At 55.4% G+C, this 13,029-nt stretch overlaps 5 protein-coding genes across 5 annotated transcripts; 1 reads left to right on the top strand and 4 right to left on the bottom strand.

Annotated features, from left to right (window-relative positions):
* The first annotated feature begins 12 nt into the window (after positions 1-12).
* On the top strand, positions 13-1,994 carry P153DRAFT_310408 (chaperone protein dnaK). The gene is made up of 3 exons (XM_033664769.1): positions 13-150; positions 205-368; positions 423-1,994. Exons 1-3 carry the CDS (start codon positions 64-66, stop codon positions 1,885-1,887), a joined length of 1,716 nt encoding a protein of 571 aa, XP_033526348.1. The 5' UTR covers positions 13-63; the 3' UTR covers positions 1,888-1,994.
* Positions 1,995-2,046: 52 nt separating this feature from the next.
* P153DRAFT_334331 (uncharacterized protein) lies at positions 2,047-3,422 on the bottom strand. The gene is made up of 2 exons (XM_033665609.1): positions 3,260-3,422; positions 2,047-3,200 (listed from the first exon to the last, which is right to left on the bottom strand). Exons 1-2 carry the CDS (start codon positions 3,388-3,390, stop codon positions 2,069-2,071), a joined length of 1,263 nt encoding a protein of 420 aa, XP_033526347.1. The 5' UTR covers positions 3,391-3,422; the 3' UTR covers positions 2,047-2,068.
* Positions 3,423-3,555: 133 nt separating this feature from the next.
* P153DRAFT_364423 (uncharacterized protein) lies at positions 3,556-6,084 on the bottom strand. The gene has a single exon (XM_033667602.1). The coding sequence runs from the start codon at positions 5,859-5,861 to the stop codon at positions 3,762-3,764; it is 2,100 nt and encodes a 699-aa protein (XP_033526346.1). The 5' UTR covers positions 5,862-6,084; the 3' UTR covers positions 3,556-3,761.
* An 848-nt stretch (positions 6,085-6,932) lies between these two features.
* P153DRAFT_373800 (cat eye syndrome critical region protein 5 precursor) lies at positions 6,933-8,323 on the bottom strand (the record flags this gene model as incomplete). The annotated part of the gene is made up of 4 exons (XM_033669479.1): positions 6,933-7,707; positions 7,758-8,092; positions 8,124-8,199; positions 8,313-8,323. 4 exons carry the CDS (start codon positions 8,321-8,323, stop codon positions 6,933-6,935), a joined length of 1,197 nt encoding a protein of 398 aa, XP_033526345.1.
* A 1,986-nt stretch (positions 8,324-10,309) lies between these two features.
* On the bottom strand, positions 10,310-12,913 carry P153DRAFT_284444 (SET domain-containing protein; the record flags this gene model as incomplete). The annotated part of the gene is made up of 4 exons (XM_033663326.1): positions 10,310-11,162; positions 11,214-11,413; positions 11,468-11,838; positions 11,887-12,913. 4 exons carry the CDS (start codon positions 12,911-12,913, stop codon positions 10,310-10,312), a joined length of 2,451 nt encoding a protein of 816 aa, XP_033526344.1.
* Between the last annotated feature and the right edge of the window lie 116 nt (positions 12,914-13,029).

Below are 13,029 nucleotides of genomic sequence, written 5' to 3'. Positions count from 1 at the left end.
GGCCCTTCACCCACCACCTCGACCCCCGTTCCCCTCGTCGAGACGCCCACACACACCGCAGACATGAGCGCGCCCGCCGACCCCACCCAGCGCGTCGCCATCGGCATCGCCTTTGGCAACTCGTACAGCTCCATTGCCTACACAACAGGCGTAAGAGGCGCATCCCCCCCACGGGCTGCTGGACGAGCGTGCTGACAGGCCCAGGACGGCAAAGCAGAGGTCATTGCCAACGAGGACGGCGACCGCTACATCCCCTCGCTCCTGTCGTACGTCGACGGCGAGGAGCTGCACGGCGGCCAGGCCAAGGGCCAGCTCGTCCGCAACCCCCAGAACACGGCCGCCTACTTTCGCGACTTCCTGGGCCAAGAGTAGCCTCCCCGTGTCCGCCCCGCGCCTGCCCCAGAAGCCGCTGACCCCCGCAGATTCAGTGCCATCGACCCCTCGCCGTGCCACCAGTCGGCCCACCCCGTCCAGCACGAGTCCGGCGTCGCCTTCTCCATCCGCGACACCGAGGACGAGACGCCTAGCACAGTCACCGTCGACGAGGCCACCACACGCCACCTCAAGCGCCTCCGTGCGTCAGCGTCCGACTACCTGGGCAAGGATGTGAACGCGGCCGTCATGACGGTGCCCACAAACTTCTCGGACGCGCAGAAGGAGGCGTTGCGGGCGGCGGCAAAGAACGCCAACATCGAGGTCCTGCAGTTCATCAACGAGCCCACGGCCGCCGTTCTGGCCTACGACGCCCGTCCCGGCGCCCAGCAGGCAGACAAGATTGTCGTCGTCGCTGATCTGGGCGGCACCCGCTCCGACATCTCCGTCCTCGCATCCCGCGGCGGCATCTACACCATGCTCGCTACCGTCCACGACTACGAGGTCAGCGGCTCCAAGCTCGACCAGGTTCTCATGGACCACTTCGCCAAGGAGTTCATCAAGAAGCACAAGTCGGCCGGCGACCCCCGTGAGGATGCACGATCGCTGGCTAAGCTGAGGCTTGAGTGCGAGGCTGTCAAGAAGGCCCTTTCGATAGGCACCACGGCCAACTTTTCCGTCGAGAGCTTGATTGGAGGCATCGACTACACGGCAACCATCAACCGCACGCGGTACGACCTGCTTGGCAACAAGCTCTTCTCTGCCTTCACCCGCCTCGTCACACAAGCCGTCGAGAAGGCCGACCTCGATCCCCTCGACATCTCCGAAATCATCCTCGCTGGTGGAAACTCGCACACCCCCAAGGTCGCCTCTGCCGTCCGCTCAGCCTTCCCAGACAGCACCACCGTCCTCGCACCCTCCACCTCCCCGACCGCCATCAACCCATCTGAGCTGCCCGTCCGCGGCGCCGCCATCCAGGCCAGCCTCATCCAGGAGTTCGAGCTCGAGGACATTGAGCAAAGCACCCACCCCATGGTAACGGTAACCCCGCACCTCACCACCGCCATCGGCGTGCTGTGCATCTCAGGCGACGAGTCATCCGGCGTCTTCCACGCCATCATCGACGCAGAAACACCCCTCCCCGTCCGCCGCACAGCCACAATCTCCACCCCGCAAAAGGGCGGCGACGTCCTCATCAAGCTCACAGAGGGCTCACGACACATCAAAGTCACCAAGCCTGAGCCAAAGCCAAAATCTGACGCCAAGGACGATGACGATAGTGATGAAGATGACAGCGAGGATGAGGCCGAGGAGCTGCGCGAGAAGACGTGGAAGGTCGGCAAGACGCTTAGTGAAGCGGCTATTCGCGACGTCAAGAAGGGCGGGAAGGTAGAGGTCCAGATCAACGTCGGCGTCGATCTGAGTATCAATGCTATCTTCCGCGAGGTCGGCGCAAAGGGTGGTGTCAGGGGTCTTGTGCAGGGCCAGAAGGCGCAGCAGAATGGCGGTTCGTAGATGGACGTTTTTACTTGTGTGACTTGACTTGACGAACTAGAAACGGGTTGGTGGATGGATTAGATAGTGTTGACGTGCATGTTTGGAATGGACAACGATTCATCACGATACATGTCGAAAAAGCTCATTTTTGGAAAAGAATTATGAATTACTACCATTCCCCCATCCATCCATCAACACCTCACCGATTCCTCAACATCCTCAACCGCGGCCTCATCCTCTTCCCCACCCCCGTCTCCAAAAACGCCTCATACGTCTCCGCCCCGCCCGCATCCACACCCTCATAATGCCACCTCCTTTCCACCCAACTCTCCCGATCCAAATCATCCGCAATCAGCATCTCCAGCGCCCCCAGCTCCGCGCCATCCTGCTCACGACTCCACTCCGTACTCAGCCCCACATCCAAATAACGCAACCGGCCGAGGAACCGCTCATCAATAAGCGCATACAAATCCACAGCCGTAAAGCAGCGCGACGGATCGATATTCGTCTGTCCTGACGTCACGAGGACGAGGCGCTGCAGCGGCTTTGCGTCGCGCCATTGGCTTGGGGAGAAAGCGGGGGGCATGTGAGCGAAGCGCGCGTCGATGTAGTCTAGTGCGATGGTCAGGGTGGTCAGACGCGGGAGCCAGTCCAGCACGGCGTTGAAGCGGCCGTGCTTAACGGTGGAGAGGTCGCGTAGCTCGACGGTGGTTAGTGTGCGTGCTAGATTGCACAGCAGGGGCTTTATGCCCTGGTGGTCGAGGCCCGGGCTGTGCAGGATACTTAGGGAGGCGAGGGAAGGCGGGAACGAGTCCGGCTGGCGGAGCATGTCCCAGAGGAATTTCCCGGTTACGGAGCCGGAGAGCGAGAGGTGCTGTAGGCGTGGCGGCCAGCGCACGTTCATGCTCAGCGCGACGCGCTCGTAGTTCGTCGAGCACCGCGGGAGGTACAGCTCCCGCAGATCAGCCAGCTGGCGAATCGTCTGGTTGAGGCTCTGGAAGGAGATCATTTCCGAGACGAGCGTGAGGTCGAGGACGCGCAGGTGCGCGCACTTGGACAGGCTGGCCCAGCAGTTGATTGCGAAGCTGGCTTGCGGCGCGATGAAGGTTGTGAGCGAGGTTTTTGTGCGTCCGAGAAGCCGCGCTGTGACGGATTTGTTGCCGTTGTGCACGATGTGCGAGAGGTCGAGGACTTTTACGAGGGAGGAGAGCGCTGTGGGTTTGATGTGTGCGAGGACTGATGGGCAGATTGTGCGGATGAAGAGCTCGTATGCGCCGCCGTAGAGGTAGGGGGATGCGTAGAGCGGTCGGACGGCCACATCATACCATTGTCTGGAGCTGTCAGTTCTCTGGAATAGCAGAAACATCGAGGATGGCGCTGGCATACATACCGATTCACAGCACAGAAACGCGCCAGCGATCCTTGCCTCTCTTTTACTTGCCAGCCTTCCACATAGGACAGGATTTCAAGCAGCAACTCGTCGGGGAGGTACGTCGCATATACCGACATAGACTCAGCCATGGCGTGTGGCCCGAGATGTTCGTTGCTCACTGTGTGGCGTTGGAATCTAATGATGTCGGAGGGGAGTTTAACGCTAGGACTTATCTCCGGTAAAGGCCGTGTGACGTAGGTATATGTGAGATTGACTCAAGCATCAAAAAGATCATGAAAGTATATCGTTGCTATTTATCTATTGACCAGCCTGATCACCGCCGTTATCTTGCTATCCAGCATTCCACCTGACAACCCGCCTGTGAACCCATCATTCATGTCAGTTGTCTTGGAGTCTTTGCGCCAGAAAATGGGTAAAGACTCGCACCATGTCGAATCTTTGAAGTAGGACCAGAGTTTGCTAAGTTCCTCTTACCGAGCGATTCATCTGACAATAATTTCTAAGAGAAACGAGCCCGTGCTGAGCTCACCAAGGAACCAAACCCATCCCACGCATGACTACTTGACCCCGGATAATTACTTCTCGAATACGGAGCCTCACCAGACGAAGTGACATTGGGCTTACTGAAGTAGCTGCTGTTACCGTCTACACTAAAGTCTCGCAATTGTGGAGAAGCTGCCTTCCACGCTCGGGTGAAATACGACTGGCCGCTGCCATTCCGGTGTTCTTCCACGTACTCGGAGAGGCCTTCGTATAGACGGACAAAAGGAGGAGTGTTCTCGTAATCATCCTTCTTCTGCGGATAGAAAGTCTCGCCGATAGTTCCAACACTTCGGCCTCTGTTGTTGGTAGCTGCAGCGGATACAAGAGTTTTGGCGTACTCTCGCTGTCGAGCAGGTCGTTGTCCATCGCGAAACCAATTGATAAGCTTCTCCTTTTCGTCAACTTGAATCGACAATGAAACGGTAGGATCATGAGCGGTCGGCTTGGACTCGGTAAAGAAAGGGCCGTAGAAGGACTGCTTCGTCGGTGCTTGTTGGCTCAATCCGTTCGCAATTTCATACTCCTGTGTGTGCCGTAGGCCATCCGGGTCGCTGAATTGCAGAGCAGCAGCAGTAGCATTGACGGTTGTAGCCTCTGATTCGGAAACTTCAGAGGTTGGGGTGACTGTGGATAGGTTCGAATACGGTGCAGCGGTAGCGTTGAGGCTCGGGACAATTCGATGTGGATTAGCAACTGTAAGTCCGGGAGAGGGAAACAAAGAGCGGGCCGAAGTCTGCAGACTTGCAAAGTTTGGAATTGCGATGTGTCTCTGTGCCAGCAAACTCGATCTGGACGCTTGCTCACTAAACTCAGCAAGCTTATTTCGAACCTTCTGACGATTACGCATATCCTCCGGAGAAGGAATTGGACGTCGTTGGAGTGGAGTGTCACATCCTGCTGAGGTCACGAATCTGCTCGCAGCCTCTTCGCCAAAGTCGACTTCGCGGAATGTTGGTTGAGACAAGTGTTCGCGTGTCCTTGTAGTGAGGTTCAATGTCTCCAAACGTTGTAGTTCTCGCTGAACGTATGCATCCTTAAAAGTAGGATTGGCAGTACTCCTAAAAGCCGGTATTGGAGGAGTGCTTGATTTGGAGGGAAACTCATACTCGAAATCCAACGAGCCTGTCGGAGCCATGGTGCTGCTTCTGGGTTCAGGGTTGATAGTGAGGTCGGGATGAAATGGTTTCGCAGACGCCACAAAAGGGTCCTCTAAGTACCCTCTCCTAATCGTAGCGGGCATAACTGTTGGGGGTGTCGTCCTGACTTTCCTAGAAGAGAGACTAGAGAGAGTATTTCCTTGAGGGAGAGTAGGAGTTGCCTCACCAGCCAAACTGGATACAGAAGAAAACGAAGCCATCCGGTCAGGGGCAGGTCGGAGAGCATTCTCCACAGCAAGTTTCTCACGATTCTCGGCAGCGACCTTGAAAGATCTAAGAGAGTCGTGGGATGTGTCGACTGTTTTCAGGCGATCGGATGCAAGGGATCCTTCGACTCTTCCACGAGAGTGAGCATATCTACCAATATTGACCCATTGGAAAGATGACGAAGACCATTGGTGAGCCGAGACGTCTCTATTCGGATGTCCAATGAAGACGACCTGTCCATCGAACTTTCCCATCTGCTCATGGAGACGAATTGGATCGGGAAGTTTCCCAAAGACCGTTTCGTAATTGTCACCAAAGGCAAATCGCGTATCAGTCAAACGATTGTCCTCGCCGCCAGGGTTGAAGAACGCAATATCGCTGTCAACATATCTCGACGCAGCGTGAAGCTCAGATGTTGAACGGGTTGTGCCTGGAATGGTTGACTGAGTAAAAAAGTCTTGGGTTGTAGGCGTGTCAATAGGCAGTATGCTGTTCACATCTTCAGTAGAGTTGCTCGCATCGATCTCAGCACTCCTACTTTCGCCCAGATCGCTGGCTCTCATTGGCCGCCAGGACTTGTTTCCTTTCTTGCGATTGGGCTGGAGTTTGATGATACCAGCTAAGGAGACGCAACTGTATGTCGGTTGCTCACCCTCAATCTCGTTGTCTTTCCTCTGGTACCGACGTGCCATGTCTGCAAACGTCTTCGACTCTGTGTGCGGCTCAGCCGTCGTATCGTCAACGCGTTGCACCAGCTGGTCGAAGGGCGATGTGAATTGAAGTGAAGATGAGCGAAACGTGGGAATTCCGCTATCGTATCTTTGGTCGTGATCTTGGCTGGGCTCGCGGAGACGCGGTACGATTTGTATGTGAGAGTACGGAAGATTACTGCTCTGTCTGGGAGTGCCTAAGGGCAGTCTTCCCCTCGAAGTGTGAGCACCAGCAGGGGCGCGGCGACCTAGGATATGCTCAGCACTTCAGGACGTTGCCAGACAGTCAAAGGTGAGGGGCAGGAGCACTGCGTGGAAGGGGTGAGCACTCACTGCGCCGGCCACTGCGAGTCCTGGTAGTCGCCAGCTTGTTGGTTATGACTGAAGAAACGAGGGAGGGAATTATTGTGAAATAACGAAGCGGAATGCGGCGAAGTCGTGTACTCGAAGGTGGTGTACACACGATACTTGTCTTGCCTGACGAAGCGGTGATGAGGAGAAATCGCGTGGCTGTCGACGGATTAGGAAGTCACGGTGAAGCGACGGTGAGGAAGCGGACAGTGAAACCAATGAGATACAATACTTCTAACGACAACGAAGGCATACAACCATCTCCAACCTACGTTTGTGCTTACACGCCATGTCTACGTCTGCACCTGAAGTTTGACTACCAGCCACTTGCTCTTTGTTTGTACCAAACCCCGGCGTTTTTCGCTCGCTGTTGTACTGATGGTCGAGCATTCCCAGATGAACCCTCTAGACTGACGAGTTGCAATTCTAAAATAGTGAAATACAGACGTCTAGTACAAGGTTGTGATATCGCAGAACGAAAGAAGCCAGGAGGCAAACAAAATGAGATACCTAACAGAAGATCGATAATGCGAGACGGTACAGATTGAAGCGACGAAGTTGAACGAGATGGACTTGTCGACGATAATGTTACGTCTAAGGTAATCAGATGCTTACATCCATACAGACCTTCTTCAACATTTCACATATAATGTACTGCTAATACTTGACCCTCTCTATCTTTTTGCACAAGTCTACACGCACTCAACCCGTCCACTTTTCTTGCTCAGCAGCCCAAGCAACCGCATCCCACACATCGCCTACAATCTTCCGCGGGCGATGCGCCGGCGTAGTCCCCTCCACATAGACACCCGTCTGAACCAGAATACTAGCCCAGTCAGTGCCATGAGGGCTCTTGTAGTTGTTGCCGCCGGCAATGTCACTGGCAGGATTATCGCCAACCATATACACGCGTTTGAGCGGTGCCAGCTTGCCGTCGTGACTACGTAGCAGATGCTGCCGATGTGACATCAACCGCTTCTCGGCAAACTCATAGGTGGGCTGGTATGGCTTGCCCATGACCACTTTCTGCAGTTGCACGCCCTCCGCTGCGCCGCCTGTGATTGCGGCCCAGATGCCTTCCAGCGCCTCGCGGAAGCCGCCCTGACCCATCCTGGGCAGATGGTATTTCGCAGCCCACAGCAAGTCTGGGTTAGAGAAATAGAGAGTCGGCTGTCCGTCTTGCTGGTAGCCCTTGTTCGGCAGTGCCTTGTCGCCGTTCTTCTGAGACAGGGTACCGAGCACACCACGCGATGAGAGCAGGACATCCTTGATGATCTGAGCATCCAAGCCCCAGTCACGGGGGTCATTGTAGACGAAAACGGCGTCGATGCGCAGGGACGTCTCTGGTGAGGCCGGGTCGATGGGGGCCGGCAGCGGACGCGTGAAGGTCTTGTAGTATGGGAGCAGCTGCTTGGAGAAGGGCCACACATCAGGGTAGGCCGTCAGGATGTCACCGGGCGTCACTACCGTCTTGAAGCTGCACACCGTCAGCAGGAGAGCCGAGTGTGAGGCCATGTGCTGTCCGACCCATACGCCTCGGCGACTGCCCGGCACTTGTCCTCCACGCCGCCCACGACCATGACGGTCTTCTGTTTGTAGTGGTCCATGTCCGCAAAGGGCGTGTGGCTCTGCACGAACATGCTAGTCTCCATATCCACGCCCAGCTTCGCACTCAGCTCGGCCACGCGCTGCGACTCATGCTTGCCCCCACCATTGGTGAGCAAGATGAAGGGAATCCGGTTCGATTGCAGATACGAAAGGGTCTTATGCGCACGTGGCAACGCATCGGAGCTCCGTAGAAGTACTCCGTCGATACTGACAGCCGTCAGCGGTGGTGTTGGTCGTCGGAATGGCGTGCCCGTCTTACTCGAACGCGAACGCAAAATCCGGTACGCGAGAGCTTGTCGTCTGCAGAGCACGGCGGAGCGGGATGCCGTAGCCGCTGCAGCGAGACAGCCTCGTCATGTGCCTCCAAGACGTCTTGGCTGCCATTGTTGCGATGCAGAGTCTAAACTTGACGTCTGTTCTGTTCATTCTATGATGTGAAAAGGTCACGTGCCGACGTGCTTCTTATTTTACTACATCTGTATCATCTTGACCCACTTTACAGACTACTTCGCTCAATGCGAAGATACTCGAACAAAGCGCCACGAAAACCGCCACAAGTGTTCAGATGCGCACAACCACCAAGGGCGTCCCTTAGAAGACATGAGAACAATACTAAGGCCAGACCGCATAGCTACGTCCGACGCTGCACTCGTCAAGCCATCCTTACGGAATTAGCAAGAACTCTCTCTACCACTTTGTAAAACAGGAGGCACCTGTGCAAGAACAATACTAAGAAGCCGACTTCAGCCTCGCCCTCCTTACCGAATCCTCACCCTCAACCCACACTCCGTAAACTCCCCCACCGTCTCTTCCAAAGGTATAAGTAGATCAAACCTCTCCCCTCAAACACTTCCCATCCCATCATCTTCCAACCATCACAATCACTTCACATCAACTTCTCCACTCACTCACTACTCTTTCCCCCCTTTTCAAACCCCCCCAACATCCAAAATGGCCGGCTGGACTCGTGTTCCCAACTGCAGCGTCCAACGCGACTACACCCGCGTCCCCAACTGCAGCGTCCAGCGCGACTACACCCGCGTGCCAAACTGCAGCGTTCAGCGCGACTACACCCGAGTCCCCAACTGCAGCGTCCAGCGCAAATAGGTCACTCCCAGTGACCCACTGCATGGGGAAGGGGGAATCCGGAAACCCACCCATGGAACACCAACGACGCGACCAACCGGCTTGAACACTTCACTTCGTTTCTCTGAACCACGTTTCCGCCAATGGGCTGATTGGGGGATTGCACTCATGAGGCAAGCTTAAGGACTGCGCAATCCGCTCGAAGCCGATGCTTTGTTTCCTGTACCTCTTCTTCCTTGGACTGCGAAATGACGGCTTTCGGCACGTGTGGGGATGGTTTCTTCGATAGGGCCGGTGGGATTTGCCAACTCAATGTCAAAACCTACATCCACGCGGCTCTGGGAATACCTTCCATAGCGAAAGAAGGAAAGGGGGGAATGGGGGAGGGAAATAGAGCTTTTTTCTGTTACACACAAATACACACATATGCATAGCTTGGGACTCGTGTAGCCTGTGTATCTGAATCCCAGATTTGAAAAGGGGAGATGAAATGACTTGTTCTTTTGGTGATGTGAAGTGATTTCGTGCAAAAAGACATGGTTTGATGGGATACGTTACATGGTATTGGGCGGTCTTGTCGTGTCTTGTCTCGACACCAATATATGCGGTGTCTTGCAGTAAAGTGAAGTGAATCGAATAACCTACTAGTCAGCTAGAAGATATCATATCCCAGCATAGCAGTTGTTATCTTCCACATCCCATCCCATCTCAACACAACGCGCGCATAAAAAAGGGGGCGACCAGCTCTTTAACCCAGCCAGCCAGCATGTCAATCAATCAACGACATCACGCACCCACTCACACACACAACACCAACTCAGCAAGACAAAGCAACGACACAACCCTCGATATTCATTCCCATCCATCCATCCATCTCATCCATCCCAATCAAACCAAACCCAACATTACCATCCATCCCTCTCATTCCCCCGCCCTCCAAGAAAAACACAGACAACTCAACTCATTCCAACCATACCATACCATACCATACCATAGCAAATCATAACAAGCACCCCCACAACAACACAAAATAGAATTACAACAACGCCTCGAGTGAAAAAACTCCGAACCCCATGCATCCATGCAAGCAAGCAAGCAAATGATGTATTCTGCGACCAGGCGGCTGGGTGCTGTGACGTATAACGGAAACCCCACACCGATGAAAACAAAGCGCGTATTTTCCTTTCGACAAACAAGAGGGGGGGCGTTGAAGCGCACCCTCCCGCGCCTCCAACTCTCGAAACCCCTCCTATTCTCTAGGCAGAAACCTACAAAAACACCGCGTCAGCGCGTCGCTCTACCAAAAATGAAAGAAAAGATTACACCCAAGAACTCCCCCAGCCAAACTCCAAGAAAAGCGTAGAAAGAAAAAAAAAACATCAAACTCACCTTCCCCTCATACTCCTCGACCTCTTCTGCGCGGGATGAAACGCCGGCACATCCCCCGCCCCCGCACCCACACCCGCCTTCCTCGCCCTACTCCTCGCGCCCTCCCTCCCGCCCTCAAGTTCATTCTCCGACATGCACGACGGACTCTTATCCCTCAGCACGTCGCGGGCGTCAGTAATTTGTTTCCTCCTATGCGACGCGCTGCGCAGCGAAGCAGGTGTGATATTCGGCGACGCATCATCCTCCGAATCCACGGAGGCAAACGAGCTCTTAATGGGCGTGATGGGGCGTTTATAAGGGCGGATACCCTTCTTTCCCTTGAGTGCCAGCGTGGGGCGTCGGAGCGCGGCGTGCATGCGAGTCGATGTTGTAGCGCCGCGGAGGGCGCCTGGCTTGGAGACTTTGCGCTGGAAGCTGACTGTCGTGAGGCGGGTGGATTTGAAGGACAGGTCTGATTTGCGTTGGAAAGCGGATTGGGAGCGTCTGGAGCCGGAGGGTGGGACGGAGCGTTTCATGGCGCGGTTTTCGCGCGATGCGATTTGGCGCGAGTGTTCGACTGCTTCTTTTTCTGAGCGCTCGCGGGCGGCTTCGGACTGCGCGGATGCGTTTTTCGCTTTTGTCGTGGCGGAGTTTCCGGTGTAGGACTTGAGCCTCTTGGGAGAGTTGCCGTAGCTCTCCGATGTGCTTCTGCCGGAGCCTAATACATCTTGAATCTTACGCTTGGTGCCGGCAATAAATGCAGAGGCCATAGACCTCTCCTCCACCAGTTTCTTCGGTTTGGGACCTAGTACACCACGGCAGGACTCCGTACCGCAGCGACATGCCTGAATGTTCTTTTGAGAAAAGGGGCTGGAAAAGTTAGAGTGAATACTGGAAAAATATCAGACATCTTCAACTCACTCAAAATTGTAGTCATAGGTTAACTCTTCGCCGGTCATGATTCCTCGGGAGCCAGCAAACAGCGCCATGCGTGGTTCGCCACCGACAGTCCACTTGATCATCTCGCAATTAGGCTCACATGAGTGATTGACAAAACGCGCAATCGTGCCACGCGTCGCATCGATGATCATTTTGTTGTCAAAGCTCATGAGATAGTAGCACTGACACAGTTAGCCAAAACGAAGCAACAGCGTCAAGGAGGGGACAAGACCAACCTTATCCTTCTTGTAAACATGCTTCATGCGCCTCTCGCATTCATGTTGCGTAATGATTTCCCCAGCATACTCAACAATGATCTGGTGGGGCTCAAACGTCCTCATAGCGCGCACACCGTACCCGCGTTCGTCCGTTTCCAACACTTCAACACCATAGTCGTAGCGATTTCCCTTTCCGCGTTTCTTGAGTTCTGCAAAGGGCCGGTTTCCGCATTGTTCTGCCGTGAGTCTGCAATTTGTGCCGTCGCACTCGTAAGCCATGATGCGGTTATGGCAGGCTTCCCCGCATCCGTCCTCTGGATCGCAATAGCATTGAGAGGAGTCTTGTTTGTCGCGCTTCCACAAGGCGGATGCATCAGCAATAAATCTGTCTGCGATGGATTAGCGTCTGGTCATATCTGTTAGAAAATGTGCCTCACTCCTGTGCAGTTTGACCCAGCCGTCCACCTTGACCTTCCTGGGCAGGGGACTATATGTATCGAAAGGCAGTTTGAAGTCGCGGAATGCTTCACGTGGATCTTCAGTCAACAGGCGGTCACCAGCGAATAAGGGGAGAGGAAGGACGCCGCTCTCCTTGTTCTTCTTCGCCCTCTTCTTGGCGCGGTTTTGACTTTCCGACAGACGGGCGTCGAAATCACGATGCTGGCCAACATATAGGCCCTGCTTCATCCAGAGCTTCGTCTTTGGTTTCTGGAATTCCTTCTGCTCCTGCCCCTCAGCCGAGTCATATCCCTGTTCGGAGTCACGTTTTGACGAAGTAGCCGCGGTGGCAGATGGCAGTGTAGACGTCGATGCGCTCCTCCGCAGTGTCTTCTTGACCAAAGTGTGCGATCTCGACGGGGTGTCGACTGAAGAGTCGCCAGCTCCGGCGAGATTGCGGAGCGCCTCCTTACGGAGATCAGTTCCACGTGTAGAAGTGCGGCGACGTGCAGCTTGAGCAGCCTCAGCAGCAAGCTGTTCCCCCGCCGGGTCACTGGCGGCCGATGTCTCAGACTTGAGTCTGGGTGTCTTCTTCTTCGGGGGTGTGGCGACCTCCCCCTTGGCCGCATCCTCCAGGGATCCGTGAACGACGTTCTTGTGGTGCTTCTCCAGGTATTTTGTCGGCGTGTGGATGGCCGTGCCAGCGAGGATCTGCACGTTGTACGTCGTGACCGACTTGCGCGAGCTCCGTGCTGGGCGGCGGGTCTCGCTGGTCGAAGTGTCGGGTGCAGCACGCGCCTCGTCTGAAACGTGCTGCATTGGGGTGTCGTCGTGCGCCTCTACATACTGCTCCGTCTTGGTCGTCTCGGACAGGACGCTCGCTGCATCGCCGAGGCTGGTGGGAGGCGTCGAAATGGGCGGTGACGCGCTGGGCGTGGCGTGGACGTAGGCCGGCTCCTCGGTCGGGCTAGTCGGGTGAGACGCCATGGACGACGTCGACGACGGCGACAGACGGTCTGCAGCCATGGTGGCGGGCGGGCAGGCGGGCGGACAGGTCGTGGGATGGAGGTGGTGGTGGAGGGCGAGGCAGTGGCGCGCAAAGGAGGTCGATGGTTTGACGGATCCACGGCGCTGACCGAGGA

Source organism: Dothidotthia symphoricarpi (genome assembly GCF_010015815.1).
Source record: "Dothidotthia symphoricarpi CBS 119687 unplaced genomic scaffold P153scaffold_5, whole genome shotgun sequence".
NCBI classification, from domain to species: domain Eukaryota; kingdom Fungi; phylum Ascomycota; class Dothideomycetes; order Pleosporales; family Dothidotthiaceae; genus Dothidotthia; species Dothidotthia symphoricarpi.
This window is presented reverse-complemented; position numbering and strand designations above follow the sequence as displayed.